General features: G+C 39.3%; 1 protein-coding gene across 3 annotated transcripts; it reads left to right on the top strand.

Moving 5' to 3' along the window:
* The first annotated feature begins 385 nt into the window (after positions 1 to 385).
* Positions 386 to 14740, top strand: LOC144634845 (ZP domain-containing protein-like). Of its 3 annotated transcripts, none has more exons than XM_078493886.1 (8): positions 386 to 523; positions 5615 to 5718; positions 6836 to 7128; positions 8000 to 8144; positions 9230 to 9586; positions 10928 to 11147; positions 11797 to 12098; positions 13251 to 14740. In XM_078493886.1, exons 2-8 carry the CDS (start codon positions 5655 to 5657, stop codon positions 13472 to 13474), a joined length of 1605 nt encoding a protein of 534 aa, XP_078350012.1. In that variant the 5' UTR covers positions 386 to 523; positions 5615 to 5654; the 3' UTR covers positions 13475 to 14740. The 3 variants fall into 3 exon arrangements, with proteins under 3 accessions (XP_078350012.1, XP_078350013.1, XP_078350014.1); XM_078493887.1 differs by having other exon boundaries at positions 422 to 527; positions 5620 to 5718; XM_078493888.1 differs by lacking the exon at positions 386 to 523 and adding an exon at positions 5143 to 5221.
* The last annotated feature ends 3564 nt before the right edge of the window (positions 14741 to 18304 follow it).

Here is an 18304-nt window from a genome sequence, read left to right as displayed (position 1 = left end):
ATGACAATGTTGAACGCTCGCAAAAACACATCATTTTTGCTTATTTTCGTTTGCTTTAGTTACCAAGACCTATAACAAAGGCGTCGCTAGTTGAAGGTCAAGTTCCAGTTCAATTCCTCTCAGCCAAAAAAAAAGAAAAAATTAACACTGCAAGCCTCCATTATTACGTATATTAACCCTTAAAGCATTGAAAGAATCCCTTGTAGGCGTAAAAACTAGTCTGTCATGCGTTCTTAACTTGATTTCTTCAACGAGCACTCGATTTTTATAAAGAGCTAATATTACATACTTGATGCCGAAAGTTCACGCTGATTTAATGTTTCAGACCACCCGTGTTAAACAAAGGCTGGCTATCGAGATTATTAGTCTCATTTAGTCATCGGTAGTGAAGCATAGCGCGCATTGTGTCTAATGACGTTTTTAAATACAAAACACGCATCTTACATATTTCTAGAAGGACACCATGACCTAGTTGTTAGAAAGGAAGTTAAACTCAATCTCCGGCGCCAAAGAAACAAGAAAAGTAAGTGAAGTCCTCGTTTTATAAAGTAGTCTTAGAAGTTGCTTAACTTTCAATTAATATTCACAAATAACTGAGGCGCTTTGACAAAGTAGAATGAATTGATTATGACTTCGGTGCGGTAGCATGTAAATGATGGGTAGTTTTTGGCATTATACGACCAATTTCCAGTATGTTTTGTGTTTAGATCTCGAATGAATGGCTAGGAAATGCATTGAACTTTGTTTAAGTCGAAGGCTTCGTCTTCGTATTCTAAAAGTCGCGACCATTTCGCCGGGACGAAGAAATACTTGGAATATTTAATCAGTTTTCACTTGACTGATTTGTGCTCTTCTTTTAAGCGGCTTTATAGGCACTGATCTAACAAATCGATCTTAAAGGTGTTCCTGGACATTAGATCTAGAAAACTGAGGCATTAATAAAGACACATTTAAAGCTTAGCCCGGTTCTTGCGAAATCAAGCAAAGGGTGTATTCAATGTACAACAAAAACGAGTTCGTATCAAACGCCTTTCAGTTGAATGCTGTATCAATTAGTGTCTTATACATTTAATTCTTTATAAATAACACAAGCAACATGAAATCTGCGTGTCGCAGAAAAATGGCCAAGACTTTTGAATTGGTTGCCGAAATTTAATAAGCTTGGACTCCTTGCTCAAACTAATGACGATGTCAGTCAGCATGATAATTATTATCATAAACTGAATTTTAGATATGAATGCTGTTTACTACAAAGAAAATAAGAAATATTCATGCTAATAGACTAGTTTGTTTTCAGTAACCTATTCTGTACGACTGCTGACGAATGATATTTTTGATGGATTATGTATGAAAGTGATAAACGAAAACTATGTCTCATCTGTTCCGAAGTTTTTCTAGAATCTTACTTGCAGTTATTTTAGAATATGCTGTTTACATCATCCGCTAACTGAATGAGTTCGATCATGCATTTATCAGCGAAATTTTTGCGCTCCGGCGGTCTTTGTGCGCGCAATCATTTTAGGATCCCCTCGAAAAGCGACGCCAGAAATTTGTCAGACATACGCCTGAAAATATCACTGATCAATATTCCCGGCGTGAATTCTCTGGGAACCAAAATGGACGGAGTTAAGGAAGACTTAAGCACCCGTGTACCATTTATTTTCGCAAGGGATAATGACGATTCTATTGAATTTAGCCACAGCAGTGCGCTCAATCCCGTATGAGGTCATGCTGTGAGGGTATGTTAAAATTTCAAAACAGTTCAAATGTAAGAATTTTATGGGAGTGCAAATAGAGTCCAAATAGTGATTATTTAGAAAAACAATTGCAAACACAAATGTTAATCTTTTAATTATGAAGTTTTAAAGAAGTTTTTTTTTAATTAAATTAAAACTCGGAAACATGTGTTTTGCTCGATAGGCATTTAAATTAAGAGCTAGGATATCAAAGTTCTTATCATGGCTGAGGAAATTAAAGTTATAAGAAAACCTTGATAGCAAAACCGAAAACCAGCGGAAATGTCAGTTGTCAGAAAAGATGTGGAAGACTGGATACGGATCGCTTGTGAGTTGTCTGTAAAGATGGATTGGTAGCGAAAACGATTAGCCTCCTAAAATTATCATAACGCCATTTGTTAGTTGCCTGCGGAAAAGTTCTGCCAGTTTTCAGATGTCACTAAACGGATGCCGAATAGAAATAAGTTACAATTTTGGGCCAACTGAATTTTTAACAGTTACAAAGTGTCAATGAACCGAATGGGCCGTCAGTTAAGCTTTATTAACAGATTTAAATCAAAGTTTATTTGGAAGGAGTTGTGCATGCATGCTTTCGGACAACCCATGCCAGACAACCCATGCTGTAGATAGATAGATAGATAGATGTGGTCTTCGCAGGATTGATCTATAGCGATTGAGTTTAGCAAAGTTTTTCCCTTTCTGTGTTTCATTTCCTAGAAAACATTGCTCTAAAATAAACGCCGCACGAAGCATAAAACAAAAAGTATTGTTCTCGGGTAGTACTGGTATGGGCCACTGGCTATTTTACACACAATGTTGTATTTCTATCTCGTAGTGCATTCCAATAAGGTCGTTAAGTTCTCTTCTTGCTAAAAAATACGCACGAATTACGAGTACAGTTCTGGTCTTAGTTTCTAATCTTCTTACAAATGACGAGTGACTCCACACTAAAATGTCTAATAACAGAATGTAACTGTTCAGTGTTTTTCTTTCCCGACAACCAATCTTTGAACTGTGCTTTGCCTTAAGCGCGCTCAGGAGAATTAGTAGAGGGTGCTAATGGGGGTACCCAATTGTCAGTTAACTACTATTTTTTTGGCCAATTGTCAGTTACAGCAAGGCGCCCAAATGTGTGACCACTTTTAATTTATTCACATTCTTTCGTGCAGATTTAATCCAATCAAAAGCCGTGGATAGCTTGAAGTTGACTTCTGATTGGATTAAATCTGCACGAAAGAATGTGAATAAATTAAAAGTGGTCACACATTTGGGCGCCTTGCTGTAACTACTAATTTTAGTTATCTATTAACTTACGTCGAAAAGTATAGCATCATAACCCAAATTTCTTTACTTCAGTACGTTAGTGATAGAAATAAATTGACATACATGCAAGACTCCCGATCACGCGTATTGGCCATTTTCATAGTTTCGATCTCACGAGTACATCTTTGAGAGACGTACCCCCTTTGTATAATATTAGGGAAGGTGCTTTGAGTATTTTCTTGAGTAATGGTTGTTGTTCTATCGAATGACAGTTTTTCATGAGTATTTGCTTCAAGTTTGGACTGTGTCTGGTACTGCTGGTTGGTATTGCGTTACAAAAGGCAATATTTTTTCGCTTGTTTTAAGTTTTGGTTGGAGGGCCTGCTTCCTGTTTTCAAAATTAACTTCCGCGAGACTCCTTTGGACTAGGCTTTCTGGGTAACCTGTCCCAATAAGATGTGATTGGAAGTGCTTGATTTTTTCCTCAAATTTTGTTTTAGAGGAATTTTTTCTAAACAGACTCAAGGCCTCCCCTTTAATAAAACCTTTATTAACTCCTGGTGGGTGACACGAGGAGTAATAATTGTACTGATTGAAATGTTTTAGTGGGCTTGTAATGGGTGCGTATGTCAAGCACTGATTTGTATGATGCGACCGCCATTTTAGTGCCCTTGGCAGTTCCGTGTGTTTGTAGGTAACAACTTTTAGTGAAATGCGCCAAGGTGAAACTTTTCCGTTTGTTGTTTGATTGCCATGAAATCGATCAAATGTCTACAAGCTATGCCATGCCATGTCAAACGGTATGCGATCTCTGTGTCGTTCGAATGCCGATTCTCTGTCATCATCTTGATAAAAACTCAGAATAACTTTGACCACGCCCCACTCAACGCCATCAAGGCGATCAACATGTGCCTGGTAAGACCCTGGTACCTTTTGCATACATAATATTAGTTAATATGTCACCTGGTCACGCAGCGGGACAGGTAAATGTCACGAAATAGCTTTGCTGTTAGGAAAAACTTTGTTGCTTTTATTAGCAACAACAATCGTATTCAGTATAATTAATAGAATGTCACTTAACTGTTAACTTTCCATTTATCAGTTAACTACTAATTTTTTGGCCAAATATCAGTTAACTACTAATTTTTTGGCCAATTGTCAGTTAACTGTTAACCCCATTAGCACCCTCTTAGTAATATAGCCTTTTCTGGTCACCGGGTTCTGGTCTTAGTTTCTAATCTTCTTGCTGAAGTTCCTTAAGTGACCAATGGACAAATAGAATCTGCCATTTTTTTCTTGTAGTTAGCTCGCGGTTTTCATAACAAAACAAACAAAATGGACAAACATTCCTTTCGGCCTGCGGTGAGTTTTGCGACCAAGACACGTAAAATTTGCGCCGGCATAATATCATGTCTGTATTAATCTCAGTAGACGTCAGTCTCCCATACTTATTACTGACTGTTTTGATATGCAAGAAACTACGATTCGCGAAATCTCAGGTAGCTTTAAGTAAATCGTATCACACACGGCATTACACACTCGAAAGCGCAAGCATTGCAGACTGAACAACTGTACACCATTAATATGTACGACCCTGGAGGTTCTATTTCTATTTCTTTTTGAACAACCAACGTATTGGGCACTGAAAAACGTAAAGTTTTGTATCCCTGACTCAGCAAGCAGTACCGCCAAAGCATCGGGGGTTTTTGGTTTTACATTTTAAAATTGAGTTGAAACCATGTTCAGTTTTTAAAGAAAACTGATTAAAATACCTTGCATGCATGTCCTAAGGCGCAACCTTTATTATATAATTAAGCTAAAAATATAACAACAAGATACTGCAGCCTAGCTATGACAATCTTGTGATTCCTTGAGGAAGTCATAGTTTCTTGACCAATGTGCGATCAAAACATCATTCTTTATACGGATTTGGCGGATTGATGCATGTTCGTAAATTTGTTGTTAGAATTTCCAATATCGAACTTTCGCGAAGTTCGTTGCTACAAACAAAGACCAATAACATTAGAATTAATGTAGAGCTGCAGAAAAACAAATGTTATTGTTGACCCTCCAAACGTAAGTTATTTATACAGATTACACGTTGCACTGTGTTTTTGCTTTTCTCTTATTACCTCTCCATGTGTTTTACAATGTTGTGATATTGTTAGAAACATTTCGATGTTAAATCAAAGGAGCAATTTCATGACCTCACGTTGAGAGAGGTAGAGTTTATTTTAAGAGTTTTCAATACCTACAGGTTCGCTAAATTGAACAAGGGATTGGCTATTAAGCTAAAAGCTAAGCTCAGTAGTTGCACTCGGCACATCTGGCTCGTACTGATTACTTACCCGGTTTATGATGGTTAACGTAGAATAAAGCGACTAGAACAATTGCATGAAAGGAATGCTTTTTAATTGCTGGTTAGCCTTCAGCTAACACTTTAACTGAATACCCAAAATTTACTGACAGAATTCGAAATTTGTATGGCATAAATATAATCCTGACAAGCAAGAGATTCGATTAAAGACACCAATGGGATATAGGAGTCATACCTTAATTTTTTACTTGCCTGTTTTTATAAGTAATAATAGTGTCTTTTTTGTTTTTCATTGTAGTCAAGAGGTCGTTTGAGTTCTCCAAGATAAAGAAGCTAAAATGGCAAAACTGGTTTGGATGGCGATGTTTATGATTCTCACAGGGAAAGGCACTTTGGTGAAAGGTGAGAAATAAAGTTACTGTAGCAAATATTCTAAGCTGACTTGGTAAAATATGTTGTAGACATGAAAACATAAGCTCTAATCTAGCGGTGTGCATGAGCCACTTTTTTCCTGAATTAAAGCCTTTTGGCCGCAATCCGTTTTCTCCTAGTTGTCTGTTCGTGCATAGGTCAGTACTTTTATTAAATTGGTCTGTATTCCGGCTTGGCAATTCTGCTAAAAAAACTTATGTTTAGTTCCTTGTGTTCTGATCGCACAGCGCTAACGCTTTAAATGCACACACTGGAGACTAGAAGTGTTACAGTGTAGTATGGATCAGTGTGGCTTGCTTTAAAGCCCAGTTGAAAGGTTTTTTATGTCATATATTTTTACAGCATTGAGTACTTTTAATACTTTTAGTAGTCAGTTATGTTAGCACTAGTAACAAAGAAAAGAAAACACGTTAGGATATTAGTTCCAGCATCGAGGTGGCATGTTAAGTTAGCGATGAAACTACGAGCCTCTGTTTTCTACGAGCGAACAGTGAACGAGGCGCAGCCGATCGAGTTGACTATCGCTCAAAACCTACAATTTTAGGTAGGTTTTAGCAAAAAGTCAATGTGCGCTTGATTTTGTTCTATCAGCGAAAAGACCACGATGGGAGACCCAATCAAATTCGCGGATTTCCAATAAAGCACGCTGAGTATCTTCTTAGTTCAAAGATAATACAGACCACGGAAAAATTTGTTTGATTTATTAGAGGGTCTCAATGGGGTGGTGGCTTTTACGGTTAACGGTTAAAATTTTGGCCTTTTTACGGCTAACGGTTAATTTATTTCCATTACGGTTAACAGAAGTTAAAAGTTAATTTTCATTGTTTTCAATAGTTAAAAATCATTTCCATTATTGAAAAACATATTCTTAGGACATTTTTGGGACGATGAAGTGAACTAGTTTGGTTTATTTATAATCACTGACCGATTTTTACGGTTAACACATTTTACGGCTAACGGTTAAAATTTTCCATTTCCTACGCCTAACGGCTAAATTTTTGGCCGTTTTACGGCTAACGGTTAACCCCATTGAGACTCTCTTATTACCAAATCAAGCGAAAATCGCCAATTTTTTTCTTTTCTTCAGGAGCTTGCTTTGATAATGTAATCAGCGACGTCAGTTACACAGCCACGTCAACCGACCCAGATCACTCGCCAAGCGACGCGGTCTTAGATAACAACAGAGCCTGGTGCACCAGTCAGAGCCCACCCAACGAGTATCTCGAAGTGGATTTAGGCCATCTTTATGACGTATGTGGGATCGTATTACAAGGCTTTAAGAACGATACGGTGGATTCCTTTACGACGAAATATATGCTTTCGTTTTCTAAAAGGAGACCTGCGTGGTCTTACTACCTAGACAACAGTCATTCACGTATGGTAAGCAAACCTCTTATTGTGTAACTTATTAACCCGAAATAAATCTTCCCCTTTTCCCCTAAAATAACGGGAAAATACCCTCCCTATTGACTACAATATTCGAAAGTCTTCCCTAATTCCTCCACCGACTGATAGCTGGAGATGAGCCTTTTGCAACAAACCGTTACCTAGTACAAAATTCTTCATGCTGGATGAAAAAAAAATTGTGACAGCCTTCGGGCTAAAACTTTTTTGTTTTGTTGTCTCAGTGTGTAGCTTGAAATACAGAAATTGACAGTTTTTGTCTCATGTGATCGTTTCTTGCAAAAAGGCCACTTAACTTTGGCTAAAATTTGGACCCAATCTCTCCTTGCTCCATCCCCCGAAGGAATATTTTATCCAAGCTCGTCTTTTTTCCCGCACTTTTCTTAAGTTGTTCTTAAAATTCGCCGATATCCGTTTATGTTATGGGTATGGGCTCAAACTCTGACTTATCAATCCACAGTCTAGTGCAGTAATCATTAAGGGGTGTGGTTCATGCTTTAGCATGCACTATCGAGGTATGGTGCACACGGGAAGAATGAAAGAACTGCACGAAAGAAGCGCAAGGGTTGCTCGAGGCGACAGCCAAGAGCAACTCTGGCTTCTTGAGCTTCCCAAGTACACCCGACACGACAGTGCACAGCTAAGAGCATGAACCAATTGTTTTTAACATTTAACATTGCCGGTGGAAATGTACATCGAAACCCGCGCGAGAAAATGAATTTTCTGGCGAAGCGATTTGCTCACGCTACCAGCGTATACTGAATTTGATTGCGCGGCTCTGCTAGCTATGTTATAATTAAATGTATACCTTTAATTAATGCTCAAATCTATTCCAATTTTGTTTCAGGAATTCACAATTGCACCTGACAACGGTAACAATCTCACTGAACATGAATTTCCTGCTCCAAGGATAGCAACAGCCATCCGAATACATCCTGTCGAAACCAACGGCCCGCTAACGTGCCTACGAGTTGGAGTCTACGGAACTCAAGGTGGGGAATGATCCCAATGTTTTGGGGGGGGGGGTTTTGTGTGTGGGGGGAGGGGATGGGGGGGGGCAACGAAGCTATCAAGTTTTATTATTTGTGAAGTATCTCATTCAAAAGTAAAATAAATGAAGATATTGAACCAGTGGAGCTTTCGCTAGAAAACTAACTCTATAGCTAAGTTCAGATCAATAACTTTTATCAGCCGCTATCTCAGTTTTCACTGGCTACATACAACACATGGATTTCAAAAACTCATCCGCAAGTGATTGAAACTGGTAACTTTAAACAAGCAAAAGATCGATTTAATATCTTATTGAAAAAACACATTGCCGGCCTATAAATTATTGTTATAATATTAGCATTATTATTTACTTATTTTACCAAATTCGGCAAGAATTGATACATGGTGTGATGTCAGCTTAAAAAAATATTGCCCAACAAGTAAGCAATGCTTTTCCTTCCCTTGAGGAGGCGCGGTGGATTGAGCAATTCGGGTTCGAGCCCTGGACGGGGTCACTGTGTTGTGTTCTTGAGCAAGACACTTTACTATCTCATTGGGTCTCTTTCCACCCAGGTGTATAAATGTGTACTGGGGAAATAATGCTGGCAGGGTACCCTACGATGGACTAGCATCACATTGAGGGGAAAGTAGGAATATCCCTAGCCACCTAAGGGACGGACCATTATTTTCTTGGAGGGGGGGGATGAAAAATTTTCCACTGCAAACTTTTTTTTTTAGTTTATGCACCTCTGCAAACATTTTTTTTCGAAATTCTTACTATTTTTTGTTATACATATCGTGTTTGCAAACAATTTATTTTGTCTTTCCAGGTCCTGCAAACAATTTTTCTCAATATTTTTCATCCCCCCCCTCCAAAAAATAATGGTCCGTCCCTAATGCTACAAAAACCAGGATATGCGCCGGCAGTATGGTCGCATGGCTCGGAGCTTCCCTTAATTTTCCTTTGCTTAATGCATTTTTGGTTACCGAAACTACGCAATGCGACCGCGCAAAATGCACGTCAGGCTTCCCAGAGTAAAATAACTTTTTGGCGCTCTTTTTTGACTTTCTTTTTCTTTGTTTTCAGTTTTGAACGTGAGGTGTGATGAGCATCTTATGGTAATCTCCATCTCTAAATATGCTCTGGGGCCAGAGATTACGGAGCTGTACGTGGGTCAGAGAATTCCTGGGTGCAAGTTTCCTGTGATTCCCAACACAGATATGACGGTCAGTATCGGTGTGGGCACCTGTGGAACGCAGCGGTGGATTCGTGGATATCATCTGTATTACTTTAACATCGTTCATGGCAAAGCTGAGGTCGACGGACAATCGCACGTCGTTTACTCGGAGGACGTAGCATTCAATGCGACTTGCGTGTATAACAGAAACGCGACTGTTACTGCTGGCTACACACCCAACGTCAATTACACTCTAAGTGTAACAGGTAATGTGTCACTTTAAAGCTGAATTTTTTCAGTCCTTAATGCGCAGTCTCGGGGTTTGTTTTAATTTTTTTTTTAATTTTTTTGTTACGTTGACACTTCGGTTAAGGAGTACCTGAATTCTTTAATCCGCCATTACGGGTCGTTTCGTTCAAGAATGCTCGATAAGCTGAAACATTGGTTTGGAATAGCGTCGACGTTCTTTTACCAGTTGTTATTGTTTTGAAAGGATATCTGGTGCTATATAAGAATGAAGAAAAAGGTCAGTTTCTCCCGGAAGTTTTATTTTTACTGGCAAACATTCGTTCTTGTGATAGTCTCATAAGCATTGCACTGAGGCGGAGATTGCGCAGTACGGACTGGAAATCATCTTTAAGTGTAAAAGGTAAAAAGCTAGACCGCTGAATTTTTGCAAACACAACCAGCGCAGGCGCAGTCGTAGTCTTCTTTGTCAGAGTGGGAAGAAACGTTACGTGACGACCCAAATAACGGCTGGGAAGGAGAAATTATTTTATCGTGTGCTTACTCACTCGACTGACTCTAAAAAAAACAAGAGATTACTGGTACTCAAGGCACCGTAGCTTGCGGTATTTTATTCGATTGTTTTACATTATTTTTTGTCAAATATACACAAGAACTAGCCGACTACGCGTCATTTGCTTATAGTAAATACAAGAGCCGTGGGAACAAGCGTTCATGAAACTTCGTCACATGCATGACGTCATCGGCGAGCCCGCACTTTCTCAATCAGCGGAAGGGGAGTACCAAACAAAAGTAGCCGGCTTTATTAATTCATGAAAAATTCGCGTTTTGTTCAAATCAAGAAATTTTTTTGCAGAAGTTCCTTTTTCAATGTGGACTTTCACTTGAAAAAATTAAAAAAAATTGGTGACATGGGCATTTTAAAGTCATTCCCTAGTATTGCATTGCGCATCCTTACTTCCCATAATTTCACGCCTCGTTAGCACACGCGCATTAAAGATGGCGGCTTTTTCTTTATGCGCCAGAGAGGTGAATCGTAATTTATCTCGTTAACGAGTATGGCGACCTGTCATTTTTTTCTCCTGTTTTGAATAAAGCAATAACTTTCTTTCTATAAAATGAATATTGGCCAATTCGCAGTGTAGAATAAGCCGGAAACAATCGTCGGAAGCGTTAATTAAGATGATTTTGCGTTTTAGTATGGTGCTGTTGCTTCAAAGCGAGTTTCAATAAGATAAACAACCAATAGGCAAAGGTTAAAAAAAATCAATGCAGCATCTCACTCATCTGTCGGCGAGTATCTATGTTGTGGTAACCATGGTTACACATGTTCTGTCTGATTCTTTCCCTTTCTTCCCTAGAATACGGCGAGCTGAACTTCTCAATGATTGCGTACCTCGATAGTGAACATACCGATGAACTTACAAACGGAGACCAACCTTTGGACGTTGGGACGAGGTTATACGTTAGAGTCGGGGTTAGCTCAAGAAATGAAAAACTGGACCTGCTTTTAGATAGATGTTATGCGACTCCCACGAGCAACAGAGAAGCAACTATCAACCGTCAATTCATCGTTGGAGGGTAGGAATGATTTATTATTGTTTAAGCTGTCATATGACGGAATTCGAAAGCGTGGCAAAGAGTTCAGAGTTTTGGGTAGAAATTCCCTACCCCAGCGCCCACACCCATTTCCTCCTTAATCCAGGGTGGGTGGGTAGGAAAGCACCCAGTAGTACACGTCACTAACAAACGAATAGCAAAAAGGGAGTAGAATGAGTGTTCCGTTGCGCAATTAGTCCGTTTGAGTACGTGCCTGCCCAAAAGGGGCAAATGAATAATTTAAACTGTGAGCAAAGATGATGCGCTCTGGTCTCGGGATCAAGCGGTCCGGATTTGAGCCCTGGCCGGGGCACTGCGTTGTGTTTGTGTTCTTAGGCAAGACACTTTACCCTCATAGTGCCTCTCTCAACCCAGGTGTATAAATGGGTAAAGTTGGCGAATTTTATAAATTTTATCCTCGGAGTAACCTTGTGATGGACTAGCATCCCATTCAGGGGGGAGTAGAAATGCTACCAGTCGCTTAATACTAAGAAAACCTTGATAAGCTTTGGCCTAATGGGCCTCTTTAGGTCCCAACTCAGACTCCGTTAACCTTTTTCTTAGCCTTATTATTAAAAAATCTGATTTTTATTACTATTGATGCTCATTTTATACCTTTGCTTTATTTTAGATGCCCGGACCTTGATGTTGACAATACCACTGTTCATGTGTGCCAGAACTCTTCGCTTCAGACTTTTGAAATCAACGCGTTCAGTTTCCAGGAAAGCGATCGCGTTTATTTCCATTGTGACGTGCTGGTCTGTTTCGCTCAAGCAGCAGCCTCCACGTGCAATGATCACTGTGCGGCTTGTAATTCGAACGCAAGAAGAAGACGCTCAGTCGATGGAGAGTTATATGACAAAGGATCGTCCCCAGTCCATCTGAGGATTGGTCCATTCCAGTTCCAAGATGGTACAGTAGAGAAAAAACAAGGTTTTTAAACGTTTCTTTATTCAGCAAGACACATCCCCCGTTAGATTTTTTACTTGACCGTTTTCAGTTGTCATAGCCTAGGTCTTAATGTTCAATATGCTTCAAGTAAATTTTGTTTACAAGGAACTTGTCAGAGAGCAGGACCCAGGTGGGGAGAAGGGCGTCTGAAAAAACACATTTCGCGCGCTGGGACCTTGTCACGCTCTCGCGCTGTATTATATGACTTACAACTTTGACTTCGTGCGGAAATCGAATTCGTGGGTTCAAATTATCGGCTTGTTGTAAAGGATTTCATAAGGGATTAATTATCTCACGGTAAATCTACCAAATTTAGAAATGGGACGAACGTGGCGCGGAATGCAGTATTAAAAAAAAAATGAAATCTGATATCAACTGATTTGCCGTACGATTTTATATCTGAAATATTTACAGACTAATTTGACTCAAAATTATTTTTGAAAGATTTCGCTGTTCACATTTTGGAAAAAACAAATACATGAGTTGTTGACAGGCAAAACGTGCAGGAAAATTTGGCGATAAAAAATTAAATTGCTTGATGTTCGATATCAAAGGGCTACAGTCCTCAACTTTGTGAAGAATATTATTCTACATGACACGAGCGTGGGACAAAGAAAAAATCTGAGTCCCCGACGGGAATCGAACCCATGGCCTCCCAGAATACCGGTTGGTCCTCAACTTTGGTTTAAAATATTATTCCCAGGTTATTACTCGTCGCAGATTAAGGGAAAACTGTCTCACGAGCTTCACTTAAAAAATTCAAGAGGCTTAAGACGTATAGAAACCTTCAAATAATAGTCCAGTTCTGTTAAAATTTAAAATGAAAGTGTACTAAAGTATTAAACAAGTCATATTATTGTGATGCCATCAGGAACTTTAGATCCCAACTTGAAAAAGTCAGGCTGATTTTTTTCGAGTTCCGCCCTTGTTACTGAAAAAACAGCTTAAAACTTATAATAGCTCCCCTCTTCCTAAAGAAAATTACTTTATATCTTTATCCTGATGTACTAGGTGCATTTTCTTTACGAACAAGACTACTTCGCCAATTTTAGTACATTTCATCGAAAAGCAGAAAAATCCCCGTGACAGTGCCCCCTTTAATTTTAACTTCAACAACAAAATATTTTTTTTCAGACACAGACTTCGAACAGAACACTCAAGATGAATCCACCGAACACATGGTGATCGTACTAGCGGTCAGCGGTGTAGCCCTGGTTGCCATATTCATCACAGTTGTAATAGTGGTGATGCTACTGCGCAACAGATCCCATTCCTCAGAACAGACAAAGATTCTTGCCCCCGGTTCGCCTACCAGAGCGCATGCTTGGAGTGACGCGGGCATGCACGCTGACACATAAGTACATGGACATGACTTCCAATTAATTACACCAGCTTTTAGTTTTAATAATTTCCTTCCAAGATCTTCTCACTTTAAAGTCAAATCCGTTTTGATAACGTGATCATGTGCCAGGTATATGAGATACTTTATTGCTGTGAATGCTTAACATTTCCGCGTCTACTAAAGCGAAACTATTTTTCGACCTCGACATTTAAAACTTCCAAAACAAATTAAATTTGCCAATTCGCGCGCAGACGTAACGCGGGAATAAGAAATTAAGTAATTTGTATTAACAATCAAAACGGTTTTGACAGATTTTTTTACTGAGCTGAGAGAAGATCTGGGTGCAATGTTGAAGTTTCGTAGAATGAATTTAGGTTATTTTGTCCTATGTTCATAAGCACACGCCCCCAAGGGGTTTGTCCTGCATGTAAGCTGTACTGATACTAAAAGCTAATTGAGGTAAACGACAAATAGTTTGAATTGAGGAATATCCAATGAATTACGCTAATTTTCAACATATAACTGATAAACAACTAGAAAATAGGACACTGGAAAAAGTATTTTTCAACCGGAATCTTGACATAGTCTTCGATTGAGCCTGCGGTTTTCGTCAGAAATGTTGCTACGCAACTGATGACGTATTTGTGTGACGGATTCTGACTTTTCAACTTCCTGAGTGTTCTCGCTATATACGGATTTGAGAAAAATAATTAGGAACGTTTTAAGGCATCTGCTAGGTTTTTGCTATAAATGCCTGTTGTTCCCCTGTTTGAAAGTTTATTTTGATACTGCTTATTGTTATTCAGTTTAGGAACAATGTAGCGTAAGCTTATACTAAGGACGTATTCTCCTGTTTTTAACATTTTTACATATACTTTTGTATCACCGATTTTTTTAGATGTAAGATTTAAAGTTTTTTGTTTGCAACAAAATGCAGCGTTTGTCCACCTCTCTCCTTCCCTCAGGATCCCAAAGGGATTTAGGACTCCGTGTCTCCAGGACCCCCAATAAAAACAGGACTCCGGACTTACAAAATAACAATAGGGCTTCAAGCAGAAAAACGATAGGGGTCCCCAGCTCCACCCTTCCTCCTTTCACTTTGGGACCCTGACCCCTGATTGTTGCGTACAATGTTACGAGCAGTGGCGGACAAACGGTGCAGGTAAAATTGCGCACTACAATTTTGCGCCGTGTTGCGGCGTGTTTCTGGGCCAAGTTTAAGTGTAAACAGCAACTTAAACTGAAATAAAAAACTTTCGACATATAATGTGTATAAAACAAATATGGTTATGGATTTTGTATTACTGTATGACCGATTATTTCACCCAGGTGACTCCACTATATAGCCTCCGTTGTTCTTTTCCTACATCTATTTCCCTTTATTTAGAAAATTGAAACCAAAAATAGAGCAAACATGTTAAAATTTGAGTATCTCTTGATAAATTTATAGAAAAATAAACCATAAATAAGCGTGACATAAATCTTTACATACATTTGAATTTGCTTACCAATTAGGGCCAGGCCAAAAGGAGATGCAAGTAGATACAAGTTTTCAACTTGCGTCCACTTGCGTCTCCGTTTGGCCAGGACTTACGTGCACTTGCGATGACTTGCGTTCACTTTGGTCGAGATCAAATTTGTACGCAAGTCAACGCAAGTTTTTCACCGTTTGGCCACCCAACGCAAGACAACGCAAGTTTTTCACCGTTTGGCCACCCAACGCAAGACAACGAAAGTCTTGCTGCTTGCTTCAAGTACTGAATTGCAGCACGCGCAATAGCATTAAAATGGCTTTTTCTACAACTTGCGCGCACTTACAAAGTGAACTTGCGAGTCCATTTGGCCAGCAGACGCAAGTCTGTACGTAAGTTCAACTACAGTGGGATTGTAGTCCCCCAAACGAACATTTTGGGGGACTCAGCCCCCCCCCCCCCCCCCCCCAAAGTTGAGAGTTGAGAGTCTCAACTTGCGCGCACTTACAAAGTGAACTTGCGAGTCCATTTGGCCAGCAGACGCAAGTCTGTACGTAAGTTCAACTACAGTGGGGCTGTAGTCCCCCAAACGAACATTTTGGGGGACTCAGCCCCCCCCCCCCCCCACGTTTTTGGCCTGGTGGCCTGGGTGAGTTCAAACATGTACATTTTCGAAACTACCATGAAAGTCTTCGGGAAACTTTGTTTATCTCCGGAAAAGTTCGAAAAACGATCGAAAACGCTCGTATGGCCTTCGAACAAGAATCAAAGAATCTTTGGAAATCTTCGGTCTAGAAGCTGCTCAGAAATGAAAAAGTTGCTAGAACGCCAAAACGTTGCTGCAAATATGAAAACCTGCCGGGCATTTTTGGGACAGTCTTAGCCCCCCACGTTCCAAAACCGCCGCTCCGCCGAAGTACTGTTATTTTTCCAAAAAAATATTTTCGCCATAACCCGGTTATGAAAAAAGCTACAAGGCTATAATTTTGTAAAAACATTTCTTTCTGGCTGCCCTACAACCTATTAGTTTTCTGATGTTGTTCAAGCAGCCAAACAGGTTGTGTAATTTTGATTAAACCCCCCAATAAGGTCCGGTTAGCGATTTTAGGGCTAAGGGATAACTCACAGAAATATTTTAGAAATAAGAGATAAATGTAAAAACAATTATAGGTATAAGGTATAACAACTCAATTTTTGGGATAATGAAATCAAAATAATTGGGATAAAGGATAACGCAAGTTCGGATCGTGGATACTAAACGAGGCTTCGATCACTTTGGTCCGTATCGTGACCTCGTATGTTGGCGGAATTGTCGCAAGAACAAGCAATAAAACGAAACTTCTTAAAAAATTGATCTATCAAATTTTTGGTCTTAAAATTTTACAAATAAAAGAAAAAGAAAAGGACCAAAATTGGAATTAATTGAAATTAAAAACAACATCTACCCTCCGTTGCAGTGAAACTATACCACACAAAGTTCTCAAGTAATGCGGATTCGGATTAGAAGGAACATAGAGTCAAATTGACAGATTTATTAAAAAAAAAATAGCACGGATTGGCGATTTTGCGTAGTACCCAAATTCCCCCTCCCCCCCCCCCCCCCCCCCCCCCCCATAATGATGCACTGTTTGTGTCTCCTTCTTTGCGTTTATGTTATAAATAGAAATCCATATCATATTTATTATTGTAAGTCTGTAGCTTGCCCTACATCCGTTGGCCATGCAGAGCTCAGTCAAAACAAAGCACAGTTTGGTCCACAGACAATCAGAGAGCTTTTAAAATGCCTACGCACATTTCTAACTGATGAAAGGATTAACTTGGCACCGAACTGCTTTTTTAAAGGATTTCATTTAAGCCATTGTTCTTTTGTTTCTTTTTCTTTTAATTGCTTGTCAGTGGGTAGATCAATTTCAGAACAATCATGCGGAGCTGTTGGTTAGTGATGCAAATAGCAAGTTTTGTTTAATTCTAATCCATGCATTTTATAAATAGTCTGATAAAAAAGGCTTTGTTTATGCCAAGTCTGCGTTTAAAAAGCACGATGAGCAAAACCGATTAAAGTGCGTTTGGCTCTTGTTTTATTTTCTGCTTTTTTGGATGATTTGTAAGTGCGTGATCTCGTTTAATTGTTTTTGTTTGTAGACAACATTTTTGAACGTGGGGTCGCTCTTATAAAAGAAAGCATACACAGCTTGTTTCGTTCACGCCCTCGTTTATTTGTCTTTATTCTTTTTGTGATCTGTAAAACACCGTTTTGTTTTGGTTAAACTTATCACCACAGGCGCTGGCCAGCAATGATAAAACCATAAAAAATTAATTTTCAGTCGGCATTGTCTCTTATTCTCCAAATTGCCGAAGTCTAAGTTTTAAAAATCATGAGCATAAATAAAGTTCAGCTCTTTTTTATTTTCTGCCCCTTTCTTTACACTAATTTAATTAATTTCAATTCTTACTGAGGGCCCCTTCATATGATCCCGGTTGACCGGGCTGGCCCAGTTACCGAGATCTCGGCTCAGTCCTACTTTCTTTGTAAAATTTTGGATGTGTTCATATGAGAAGGTGGGCCAGCCCGGTTACCGATATCTCGGTCTCTGCAACCGAGATCTCGGCAACCGGGAAGAATATTTTCGCATATGAACACTCCAGCCCGGTCGCCGGGACGCAACTTTTTTTGAGAAAATAGCTTCCCTTTCGTAACTAGGCGGTCAAAATGGCTTAATTTTGCCTTGTATCTATTTCCACTTCAGAAATATGCGAATAAGCTTTATTAATAAAGTTACAAGGGTCAATAAAGCTACGATAGTCGCGAAAGATGCAACTTTATGTGTCGCCATTTTGGTTTCGTTTTTTGAATTTTATCCCCGTCAACAGCGCTAAAATGTTCCATATGAACAGACGTCAAAATCCGTCCTGGTAACTGAGACAGCCCGTAAACCGGGCTCATGTGAAGAGGCCCTGAGTGGCTGAACGTTTCATGCAGAGTCTCTATTTTTATCTTTTTGTGTTAACTTCCTGATGTACCTACAATGTTGCTTTATTGTTTTGCTTTTTGGTCAAGATTTAAATTGTAACCACAGCAACTTATTGGCAATGATAATGTAATTAACTCCCGGTTGGAATGCTTTACTCCTTCTCTTCCCATTCATAAAATCAACTCTAAATATCTTTAAAAATCCACTGTAATTATATAACTGTCTGTAAAACCCATCATTCCTTAAATCAAGTAGCGTTAGCAAAGTTGTGCGGACAAATTCTATATAAACGGGTCCGCATAACTTGAATAATTTTGCACAATGTCACGCAACGGGGCCGGGCTGATGCAAAAGACGCATGCTGGTGGGAGCGGAGTTATAATAGCTTAAACTTGTTCTCTC

The sequence above is a fragment of the Oculina patagonica genome, chromosome 13 (genome assembly GCF_052425735.1).
Source record: "Oculina patagonica isolate OP01 chromosome 13, crgOcupat, whole genome shotgun sequence".
Lineage (NCBI taxonomy): Eukaryota > Metazoa > Cnidaria > Anthozoa > Scleractinia > Oculinidae > Oculina > Oculina patagonica.
This window is presented reverse-complemented; position numbering and strand designations above follow the sequence as displayed.